Below are 12,283 nucleotides of genomic sequence, written 5' to 3'. Positions count from 1 at the left end.
GAAATCTGAGAGCAATCAAGCCAAGTCCCCTCAGGCCCAACAGGGCACTGGGAAAGATAAAAATCACATGCAATGGCCTAGTTGTTTCTGACTGGGAAGTGGAGAGCAAAGCCTGTGGCTAACCCCACAGACAGGGACAGTACAGAGGCCTGAGGAGAAAGGCCCAGTTCTGGGTGGGAATTTTATCTGAGGAGAGCAGTTTGGAATACCTATAGGTCACTCTAGAGGTGATGGGTAGGCCATGCAAGTGGGTGACATGGGCAACCGGGGCCAAAAGAGCCAGTGGGTCTGTGGATACACGGCACAGAATTTTCTGGCCAAGATGAGGCTTAAACGGAAACCCATCCTCACTTCCACCACCACAATTCCCCCTCTTCAGCAGGAGGAGTCCCGGGTCAGCACAGTGAATCAGAATTGAAAGTTTAAAACTTGGCTTGGTGCCTGTAGCTCAGCAGCTAGGGCACCAGCTACATACACCAGAGCTGGTAGGTTCGAATCCAGCCCGGGCCTACCAAACAACAATGACAACTGCAACCAAAAAAAGGCCAGGTTGAGGGTAAGTGGCTCCCAGCTACTTGGGAGGCTGAGGCAAGAGAATCGCTTAAGCCCAAGAGTTTGAGGTTGCTGTGAGCTGTGATGCCATGACACTCTACTAAGGGCAACATAATGAGACTCTGTCTCAAAAAAAGGTTTAAAACTCAACTCAAGGCCCTTGAGGTGGGGGCAAAGTGAGGAGGAGAAGAATGAGGAGAAAAAAGAAAGAGGAGGAAGGGGAAGAGGAAGAAGAGGAGGAAGAAAAGCAGGAAAAGAGGCGGGGAGGGCCCCTCTTGCCTTATCCTGATGCTCAAACTATACTTTGGTTATACCAAAAGCAGGGGGACAATGTGTGCAAAGAGCAATATACGACGGGAAAAAATAGGAGTGAAATCTTGACTTTTGAGTTTTTAAGGATCCTGGTCCTGGCACTTTAAGGGCAGTTGCAGGAAATACCAAAATAATTGCGACTGCTGTAATGTATTTGGCTTTAAGAAATTGATTTGAGACTGGTCACAGTGGCTCACGCCTGTAATCCTAGCACTCTGGGAGGCCGAGGCAGGTGGATTGCCTAAGCTCAGGAGTGTAGGACCGGCCTGAAGAAGAGTGAGATCCTGTCTCTACAAATAGAAAAACTAGCTAGGCATTGTACTGGGTGTCTGTAGTCCCAGATACCCGGGAGTCTGAGGCAAGAGGATCACTTGAGCCCAACACTTTGAGGTTGCTGTGAGCTATGATGCCATAGCACTCTATTGAGGGCAACAAAGTGAGACTGTCTCAAAAACAAAAAAAGAAAAAGAAAAAGAAATTGATTTGGGAACCTAAATCCTGAGCTGGATACAATTACACTATATATTGACTTGGGAACTTTGAATGTGGGATAAATTAAGCTTCCTATCCTCAGCATTGTGGGTACAAAGAAATAGGGATAAGAAGGCCGGGGAACTGCTTCTGGATCTATGGATCATCTCTGTGCTAAACAAAGTTCACAAACTAATCACCAGTGGAGAAGCTAAGACACACCCTGGGCAATGGAGGAGACAAGAGCTTACAGCCTCCCTGCTCCTGTCCATTCAGTGCATTGTCATCTATAATGACAGCTTGGTGGGACTGTGGACCAGGTAACAGCAGCACAGGAGCTCCACAGTCTAATGAAAAGAGCATCATACTTGAAGTCTATAAATTTGGACTCAATCCTGGCTCTACTGAGAACTCATTGTGTGGTTTGGTGAGTGATATAAAAACTATATAACAGTGGTTCCCAACCTTCCTAATGCCATGGCCCTTTAACACAGTGAACTGTGATGCCATGGCACTCTACTGAGGGCGACAACCTTCCTAATGCCATGGCCCTTTAATACAGTTCCTGTGGGTCTCAGTAGAACCACTGCTATATAAGGACAGACCTTTAAGCCAAAAAAACAGATGATAGTTTGTCAAAAAAATTTTTTTCAATAATCCTGATGATAGGAGATGTAAGGCTCATAACACTAGAGCCCTGCCAAAGACGCACTCAGGAAGATGGAAAATGTTTTCAGATTTAGGTGCTAAATGACCCTACACAGCTATGTATACTTTGACCTATTTCCTTGACTTCCTTGGTGGTTGATCTTGGTCAATTCCGGACTTGCTGACACCTGATCTCTTTGGTTTGATGCACTTCTGGTTTTATCTCACCTCCAGTGTCAACCTTGTTTCCTGTAACAAAAAATTTGTCTTGTTAATGAGAATAGTCTCATCTGGCCTGATCCAGCAAAGGGGAGGAACTAGCAAAGGGGGTCATAGAAAAGATGTGTTTAATGCTAAAATATCAGAATTCCAGGGCATTTTCATTAGTTATATGAAGTAGTAGACTATTTAAAATCTGAATTGTCCTAGAAATATGGGACATATGACCAGTTTTCAAATAAATTGCAAATTGCTAAGATGTCTATCTCTAAAACAATCCCTAATGATGCCAAGTAAATAGATTATAAATGCCAATGAATGGCTCAGCGCCTGTAGCTCAATGGTTAGGGCACTGGCCACATACACTGTGGCTGGCAGGTTTGAACCTGGCCCGGGCCTACTAAACAACAATGACAACTACCAAAAAAAAAAAAATAGCCAGGCATTTTGGCGGGTGCCTGTAGTCTCAGCTACTTGGGAGGCTGAGGCAAGAGAATCGCTTGAGCCCAGGAGTTTGAGGTTGCTGTGAACTATGATGCTACAGCACTCTAACGAGGGTGACAGGGTGAGACTCTGTCTCAAAAAAAAAAAAAAAAAAGGGTGGTGCCTGTGGCTCAACGGAGTAGGGCGCTGGCCCCATATGCCAGAGGTGGTGGGTTCAAACCCAGCCCTGGCCAAAAACTGCAAAAAAAAAAAATGCCAGTGAATGGTATAGATAACATTAATTTAGCATGGGAGAATGGTCGGCATAGGTTTCCAAGATGGAAGACCAAGCTTAAGCTGTGCCTTCAGAAATGTGGGAGATTGAGAGAAGTAGGAAGGAGGTAGTGAGCTATCCAGGAGATAGGACATAACCATAGACATGCATGAAAAGGGCCCATGTTCCAGGGCAGAGATGGGATCATGGGCAAAATATTGAGATATATGGGCTGTGGGACTGCTGCAATACTTAGAGGACAGGGAGGAGATTGACCCTGGAGTGCAAAGAGTCCGAAACCTAAGAAATGAGGTGAGGCCAAATTATGAAGGTCTTGGCTCGGCACCTGTGGCTCAAGCAGCTAAGGTGCCACGCACATACACCCGAGCTGACAGGTTCGAATCCAGCCCAGGCCCACCAAACAACAATGATAGTTGCAACCAAAAAATAGCCAGGCATTGTGGCAGGCTCCTGTAGTTCTAGCTATTTGGGAGACAGAGGCAGAAGAATCACTTAAGCCCAGGAGTTGGAGGTTGCTGTGAGCTGTGATGCCATGCCACTCTACCTAGGGCGACAGCTTGAGGCTCTGTCTCAAAAAAAAAAAAAAATTATGACAGTCTTAACTGTTAGGCAAAAATTCTAGACTTAATCTAAAAATTCTAGACAAATAGGGAAAGGGAAGTTTCACAATGACCTAAGAAAGAGAAGAGCAAGTGAATGTAGTTCTTTAGGAAGGCAACTCTGCTAGCAGTGGGAAGGGTGGGTGGTTTGGTCATGGGATTGACAAAGTCCATTTCGACTCTATAGATATAAAGCAACAGGTTTTGGGACTGGATCTCAGGAGCAAAGTTCTGAGTTTTCTGGGTGGAGTGACTGGGACAATGATGGTATCTCTGACAGAAATGAAGATCAAGAAGGGAGCTGGCTTAGGCTGGACAGTGGGCTTAGGCTGACATTGAGGTGGTGCCTGGACATCCAAGGCAAGGGACAGAGCAGGTGGGAAGAGGAGCAGGATGGAAGGACACCCAGACAGACTGGGACAGACTATGCAGATGAGAGGCCCATTGTAAAAAGGAAACTGTCAGAATGAACTAATGAAAGAATCTGAGGAAAGGAAGTGCCAAGAGGGAAGAGGGCTGAGGGGACATATGGTAGGCAGCAAAGGATGTGTTTTCTGCAGGGGGCAAGGGAAGGGATTCGAGGCTGGCACAGTCAGGAGAGGGGGCAGAGAAACCTGTGGCAGAGTGTCAAGGAGGACAGGGAGACTTCTAAGGTGGTCACGGGGGCCCAGATTTCAAGGAAAATAGGAATTTACACAGACCATTGGTTTGAGTCATTCAACCAACAAAGGGCATCTGTGTGCCAGAGACCCTGTGCTACCAAGTCATCTACCAAGTGCCTGTGTTGGTGTCAGGTTCTCAGTGTAGAAGGGGGAGACTGAGGCTGGACTTACCCTCCTGAGGAGCCTGTACTTACAGAAGCTTCCACCTACCTTGAGGAAGAAACAGGACTGGGGGAAGGAGGGAGTGAATGTAACAATACGCACAGTTGAGAGCAGACCACTAACTCAAAAAATGTGGCACTTAAAGGAAAGGGAGGACTAGAAAAATAACTTGAGGAGATATTCTTCTAACTTTCTCCCCCACCAAATAGGTGAGACGAGTATTTCTTTTTTTTTTTTTTTTTTGCAGTTTTTTGGCGAGGGCCGGGTTTGAACCCACCACCTCTGGTATATGGTGCTGGCGCCCTACTCCTTGAGCCACAGGTGCCGCCCCAAGGCGAGTATTTCTAAGCAAGAGAAAAGGCATTGCTACAGGAAGAGCACAACTGATGGGGGGAGGTGGAATTATTATTATGGAAATAAATAGAAGACTCAGCCCCCATTTCCAAACAGCCAAGAGAAACTCATTCTGACTAGTTAAGAAACATGGCAAAGAGGTAAAATGGTGACAGAGCGTCCTGGTGAGTAGTTCTGACAGTGTGTGGCTGAAAAATGCAGTGGGAGTTAGAAAAAGGGATTGCTTAGGGTAGGCGACACCCTAGGCCGAGGGTGACGCTCTGTCACCATTTTACCTCTTTGCCATGTTTCTTAACTAGTCAGAATGAGTTTCTCTTGGCTGTTTGGAAATGGGGGCTGAGTCTTCTATTTATTTCCATAATAATAATTCCACCTCCCCCAATCAGTTGTGCTCTTCCTGTAGCAATGCCTTTTCTCTTGCTTAGAAATACTCGCCTTGAGGAGGCTACCTTGCCTCCGAGGCAAGTCTTCTCGGAGGAGGTGGCCTTTAACTCGAACCTCGAAGGATGGGGAGAGAGGCAAAGTAGGGGCTGCCCAGTATCGAGCACTCTCCGGCCAACCCGGACCTCCGCCCGCCTCGCTCAGCTCAGAAGCCGAGCGCAGGTTCCCATCACTGACGTCAGCGCGCGATGACCTCAGTGCTCAGGGGGCGGTGGCGGCGGGTCCAACCCAGACCGGGACCCGAGGGTGGGGGGAAGGGGGCGGAGCACCAATGCGCGGGGCGGGGCGGGGCCGGCCCCATCCGCTGGTCGCGGCCAATGGGTGCCGCCGCTGGCTCTCCGCCCCCACATCAACAGGGCATGAAAGGCGCGGCCGGGGAAAGTCCGGGCAGAGCCCGAGCGGCGGCCAGATAGGCAAAGGCTTGAAGAGCTGCACATCCCACTAGAGACCTGTCCCTGCTCCCCGCCGCCACCGCTCCCGGAGCCACGACATGAACCACACGAAAGGAACTGACATGCTCCCAGAGATCGCCGCCGCCGTGGGCTTCCTCTCCAGCCTCCTGAGAACTCGGGGCTGTGTGAGCGAGCAGAGACTTAAGGTTTTCAGCGGGGCGCTCCAGGAAGCACTAACAGGTGAGCACACGCCGAGGGACCTGGCACCACCGAGGTTCGGTCCCCACTGTCGCCCCCCACTCCGCCAGGACCGTCTTTTCCCTATTCTGGGGCAGAGTCGCCCACGCAAGCTGCCTCGGGACTCGATTGCCTCCTCCGATCCCCAGGGCGGCCCGCGGATCACGTCTCCTCTCCCCGGCCTTGCACTCTTGACTTGGGCCTTGGAGGTTCTGGTTGGGCGCGTCCCTCCACTTTCCAGAGGGCGCAGCCCCTTGTCCTGGCGTGCCATTCCGAGTCCCGGGCTATGTCCCGCAAGAGCGGTCACCTCCTGATCTGAGTGCAGTCTTGTCTCCCTGGTTGGACCCTTGGGATCTTGAGACCCTCAAGGGATGTTGTGGGCGACAAAGCTTGGCGTGCCAGGAGGTCCTTCTGGGAGAAATAAGGCGCACTTGAGTCTTCTCCACAACTTTGGAGTCCCAAGGTGGTTCTTCCAGCCCTTCGGGGCTGCGCTGTGCCTGGGGCAGTCTGCTGGTTGCTAACTTTTTCCAAGTTGGAATCTGGGCCCCCTTTGCGTTTTCTTTGGTCCCCCTTAGCCATCTGCCACCCATTGTGATTTGAAAGACAGCCTGGTGGCTGGTAACCGTGCTCTGCGGGCGTGTGTTGGGGGGCGGGATGGGGGATGGGTCGTGAGCCTGGGAGGGTGACGAGATAATCACCTCTCCAGCCAGCCAGGCAGAGCCCCGGCTCCCCACTGTTTCTAGCTGGTTGCTGGCGGTCTTGGAAAGCGATAGTCATCTCTGAACGTGCCCTCACAGATTCAGCTTTCTAAGGAAAACTGATGTTTCAACAAAACAACCCAGTTTTTACTCCCTTAGCCTGAGCTCTGACTCTTCTGAAAGAGGCAGAGGGGGGCACTGGGCACAGGGTGGACGGCCTAGTGACGTGCTGTGGACCTAGCAATGTTGGCTGCCTTCGTGGCTTTAAAACGTCAGCTCACAGGTCTCCAGAGGCCTTGCCTGGACATGCCAGCCCCAGTCACACCCTTCCCTCCTTATACCTGGGATGTGCCAAAAGCAGTACACTGACCACTAGTGCCAGTACACACACACCCCCCTCTCCTGGAAGTTGGGGGTGGGTCTCCCCAAGCTCTCATAAGATTTTCTCTGCTAAGTGGCAGGAGGGTCCTGAATCTGTGTAGACTGCACCTCCCTTAGTTAAAATTCCTGGGCCCCTTATTCTCCTCCTAGTCTTTCACCCTCACATGGGCCTTGTGGTAGTAGTATCCATGGCCCAGCTGCTTTAACCAGGACATCTCCCCCTTGTCCTGTCTCCACAGAGCATTACAAACACCACTGGTTTCCTGAAAAGCCATCCAAAGGGTCTGGCTACCGCTGCATCCGCATCAACCACAAGATGGATCCCATCATCAGCAAGGTGGCCAGCCAGATCGGACTCAGCCAGCCCCAGCTGCACCGGCTGCTGCCCAGCGAGCTGACCCTGTGGGTGGACCCCTATGAGGTGTCCTACCGCATTGGGGAGGATGGCTCCATCTGTGTCTTGTATGAGGAGACCCCAGTGGCTGCCTCCTATGGGCTCCTCACCTGCAAGAACCAAATGCTGCTGGGCCGGAGCAGCCCCTCAAAGAACTACGTGATGGCAGTCTCCAGTTAGAGCTCCTGCTGCCCCCACCCTGGCTCTCTACTGTACTCATCCTGCTGTGACAACAGACCACCACATACCTCAACCTGGGGAACTATTTTTAAATGAAGAGCTATTTATATATATATTATTATTTTTTAAGAAAAGAGGAGGAAAAAAAACCAAAAGATTTTTTTTTTAAGAAAAACATCCTTAAAGGGAGCTGTTTGGAAGTGGCCTCCCCAGGTGCCTTTGGAGAGGACTGTTGTGCGCTTGAGTCTGTGAGCTGGTGTCTGCCTATGGGGGGCGGGGGGGGGGGGGCAGAGAGGGGTAGGCCTAGCCAAGGTGAGGTGAGAAGCTTGGCTGGCACCCCAGGAAGATGTGAGAGGGAGCAAGCTAGGTTAGCAACTGTGAATGAGAGAGGTCAGCTCTGCCCTGGGGGGAGAAGAGAGACTGAGTTTAAACCCCTCTTTCTCCCTACTTAGGACACCTGGCATCCCTGGTTCCTCTCTTACTCAGGGGCATTCAATCCTGGACTTAAATAATACTTTGTTACCTAATCTTCTCTTTTATTTTTCTAATAAGATCCAGGTCAGAGAGTGACAAGACCTCTCCTAATTCCTTCTGTCCTAAGCAGCTTTTCCTGAAATCATGACATGTTTCTAATGCTACCCTCTGGGGCCTGTAGGTGTTGCTTCCCAGCCAGGAATCTAAGCTGTTTTTTTTTTTTTTTTTTTTGAAGGGGGTGATGTAAGGAAGGGGTTGGAGGTTATTGGGGTGGGAACTGAAGGAAATCACAAAAAAACTTTGCTTTGCTATGTGCTGCTTTGCGTGTATGTGTGGCAAATAATTTGGGGGTGATTTGCAATGGAATTTTGGGACCCAAAGAGTATCCACTGGGGATGTTTTTTGGCCAAAACTCTTCTTTTTGGAACCATGTGAAAGTCTCTATGCTGCTGCATTATCCCTTTGAAAGGTGGCTCAAAAGCTACGGGGAACTCCAGGTCCTTTATTACTGCCTTCTTTTCAAAAGCACAACACTCCCCTCTAATCTCCTCTCCTTTTCCCATCTGATTGGGTCATGAAGCTATTTTCTAGGTAGTTCTCAGTCACTGTGCAATATGCCCCCTGGATTCCATGGGGGTCTGGAGGAGAACTGACTCCCAGAACCTCCTGGTGTCCTGGTGGGCTTAGGGAACCATCTCTCCTGCTCTCCTGGGGATTATGGCTGGCTGATTGGCCTTGCAGGTATTCCTTGACTGAATGGGAGAGTGATTGGCCTTGCAGGTATTCCTTGACTGAATGGGAGAGTGAATGCCCCAAGTTCTGTAAGACTACTTGGTATTCTTATAGGGCTGACACTAAAAGCCAAACTTTGGGTGCTGTTTTTTTCTCCTTGGTGCTCAGAGCACCAGTGGGAGAGGTTGCTGTTTCTATACAATCCAAATTTGTCTGTAGACTTGTGCAATATTTACTATTGTGGGTTGGAGAAAAATGGAAGCCTACACTGGGAAGAAAACCGCTTCCTTCAGTTCTTCAGTGACATTGGTAGTGGTCCTCAGAAGGCCTCAAGTTTCCCAAACTGAATCACCTTAAGAAGGACAGAGCTAGAGCATCTGGTCAACCTGGCCTCCCTCCTGCTGTTGCCCCTTAATGAGGAGTCTTTCCCCTCACCCACTTCCTCTGCACCCAAGTTCCCCTTCCCACAGCCAGTACCCTTTCTATAATTTCTTAATTACTCAATTTTGATTCAAAGGTGCTATTTACCAAACACTCTCCTTACCTATTCCCCGCCCCCCCTTTTCTGCCTCCTTTTCAACTTTCCAGATTTCATGCTGACTTCCCAGACCCTGCTCCCAGCCTTTACAATTAACGATTAAGATTAATGTTGGGGCGGCGCCTGTGGCTCAACGGGTAGGGTGCTGGTCCCATATGCCGGAGGTGGCGGGTTCAAGCCCAGCCCCGGCCAAAAATAAAAAAAATAAATAAATAAAAAAAAAAAAGATTAATGTTGGGCCCACAGACCCAAGAGCTAATGTTCTGGCCTGTGAGTTGAAACAAAGCTGTGAATCACTGCAGGCTGTGTTCTTGCATCTGGTCTGCAAACAGGTCCCTGCATTTTTAGAAGTAGCGTCATGGTCTCATGCTTAATCTTTTCTCTCTTCTCTTTTTGATGTTCACTTTAAAAACAACTCCCGACCCCCAGAGCTGGACTGTTGAGCAGGCCTGTCTCTCCTATTAAGTAAAAATAAATAATAGTACGTTTGTAAGCTATTCTGACAGAAAAGGAAAAGGTTACTAATTGTATAATAGCGTTTTTATATGGAAGAATGTACAGCTTATGGACAAATGTATACCTTTTTTTGTTACTTTAATAAAAATGTAGCAGATGAACTCTGTGTGGTGTAGAGAAGATAAAATTTCCACATTGCTAATTTGCATTCCCCTCTCAGATCCACATTCTTTCTTTGCATTTCATAGTATTTCTCTACAGTTGTATAAACAACCTGTAGCATGTGGGTGGTACAAAAGAAAAATCTAGTTGTGTGGTTGAGCCATTTCCAAGCATCCGCTCTTCCCTAGGAAGCAGCTCCTTCCCTTCCTGCTTTAATGCATATTCTACCAGTTCCCTGTGAAAGTGCTAGAAATAACAGCGTTCTTTTAGTCTGAACATTCTTTAGTCTAGCCAGGCCTCCCTCTCATGTATCCTGTTCTTGGTGGTCCTTAGCTTTCACTCATTCATTTATTTATTTAGCAAGCATGTATTGTCAGTAAGTGCTAGGTACTGAACATATTAAAAATAATTAAGACAGCCTCTCCCAGATGAGGGGTGGTAAGCAAGGGATAATGAACCCTTGGCTGGGGCAGGATTGTTCATAATTCCTACTAAGGGCTCTCTTGTCATCTCTGGGGCTGCCTTTGCCACTTGCCATACTTGTCTTATTAGACAAAAGAAGCTGGGCCTCAGGATCTATACATTAGAGCTGAATACTATTGCCACAAATTAGCTAAAGAGCAGATCCTTTTGACAGCAAACACTGATGTTAGAGCTGGAGGTTTATCACCAATTTATAACTCCTTTTGCTATATGTGAAATGAGAACAGTCTGTATTATTTATGACTTTTGGGCTCTTTCCATGAAGTTTTGATGCAGGCTCAGCAGTGCCTACTGAGATCACAACTACATTTTTGACCTGGACTAATTTTTTTTTCTTTAAACTAAATTTTAAGCATGTTAACTCATACACAGTGGCACACATTCATATGTGCACACACACTTCATTTCCTATCTCCATGACTTTTATCAACAAAAGTTCAGTTTGTTCTAGAGGTAGTCCAGGGAGGTGGTATGGGGCGTGCTTGTATTGCCTGAGGAGGGTAGGAAAGCCAGGGGTGGGGACAGAGGAGGCCAAGTCATCTGTATCATAAATAGAATTTGGTTATTGAGACCCACTTGTATCAAAGTGTTGTTATTTAAAGGAATAGTCCCATTTTCATTTGTAGCTTCTAATACAAAAGTCTCAGGCACTTGTTTAAAAGACCTACTCTTTTAGATGTAAGGACAGGGCTGGAGTTGAGGAATTTTTTCCATCCTGATATGCTATACTCTTAATTGTATGGCCAGGCCATTTCTAAGCATCCCCTCTTCCCTAGGAAACAGCTCCTTAGTTTACCCCTTTCATGCACATTCTAACAGTTTCCTGTGAAAGTGCTAAAAATAACAAAGTTCTTTTGCTTGAAGACTAGCAGTTGGTGGTTTTCCCATTTTCAGGGACTAGGCATTGCTTGGTCCTTTCTGCTTCCAGCTTCGCCACTTGGTAAACAGTGCCAGCCTAGGAGACCTGTGTGTGGTCAGCTGTTTTTGGACGATAACACACCTACCCAGAGTGTGTAGACCAGGTCCTGCGAGCTGCTGATTAAGAGTCCATTCTGGATCCTGATAAGGAGTTTTTGGTGGGGGAGTCCTTGATGCCCAACAAACAAGCATCAGGAGGAAGAATTCCACTTCTGTGAGTCTGACATCTGCTCCTACAGTAGTCTTTGGTAAGGAAAGATAGTGAAGACTCAAGTGTCCTGGCTTCCAGGCCAGTACTAACATCCCTGCCCCAACAACAGATGGTGCAACAGGAAGAATTCTGTGTTGGAAGGGAGAATGTATATATAAGTTGTGTTCCTGGTTCTTCTTCCCAACTAGCTGTGTGAGTTTGGACAAGCCCCTCAGCTTTTTCTATCTTTGAGATTAGGGGAGTTGGATTATATGACCTCTGTATTTTTTTTTTTTTTTGGCTTTTGATTCTAAATCATCCTCATTACCTCGGCAATCATTGGAGGGCAAATTAGCATCATTATTATAATTATTTTCAATTAGTTGAACTGAAACGTAAGTAATGATCTTCTCTTAGTTGGGTCAGACTCTTGCTTGAAAAGGTTTCCGTTTTCAGGCACTGTGAGGCAGTAGACAAAGAAGTTAGGAACTCGGTCTGTGGTATCAGGCCATCTGGGGAGTTTAATCTCAGCTCTACCACCTACCTACCAGCTGTGCAACCTGGGGCGAGTTACTTCAACCAAACCTCAATTTTTTTCATTTGCAAAATGGAATTAAGAAAAGAACCTATTTCGGTGGCGCCTGCAGCTCAGTGGGTAGGGCGCCAGCCACATGCACCAGGGCTGGTGGGTTCAAACCCAGCCTGGGCCTGCTAAAACAAACAAACAAAAAATAGCCAGGCATTGTGGCAGGTGCCTATAGTCCCAGCTCCTTGGGAGGCTGAGGCAAGAGAATCGCTTGAGCCCAAGAGTTTGAGGTGGCTGTGAGCTGCATCGTCACAGAACTCTACCAAGGGCAACACAGTGAGATTCTGTCTCAATTTAAAAAAAAAAAGGGTGGTGCCTGGCTCA

At 47.9% G+C, this 12,283-nt stretch overlaps 1 protein-coding gene across 1 annotated transcript; it reads left to right on the top strand.

Annotated features, from left to right (window-relative positions):
• The first annotated feature begins 5,510 nt into the window (after nucleotides 1-5,510).
• Nucleotides 5,511-9,776, top strand: BTG2 (BTG anti-proliferation factor 2). The gene is made up of 2 exons (XM_053606929.1): nucleotides 5,511-5,770; nucleotides 7,086-9,776. Exons 1-2 carry the CDS (start codon nucleotides 5,629-5,631, stop codon nucleotides 7,418-7,420), a joined length of 477 nt encoding a protein of 158 aa, XP_053462904.1. The 5' UTR covers nucleotides 5,511-5,628; the 3' UTR covers nucleotides 7,421-9,776.
• Nucleotides 9,777-12,283: the final 2,507 nt, after the last annotated feature.

This window comes from Nycticebus coucang, chromosome 10, assembly GCF_027406575.1.
Source record: "Nycticebus coucang isolate mNycCou1 chromosome 10, mNycCou1.pri, whole genome shotgun sequence".
NCBI lineage: Eukaryota > Metazoa > Chordata > Mammalia > Primates > Lorisidae > Nycticebus > Nycticebus coucang.
The sequence above is the reverse complement of the archived record's forward strand: the minus strand, read 5'-3'. Positions and strand labels throughout refer to the sequence as shown.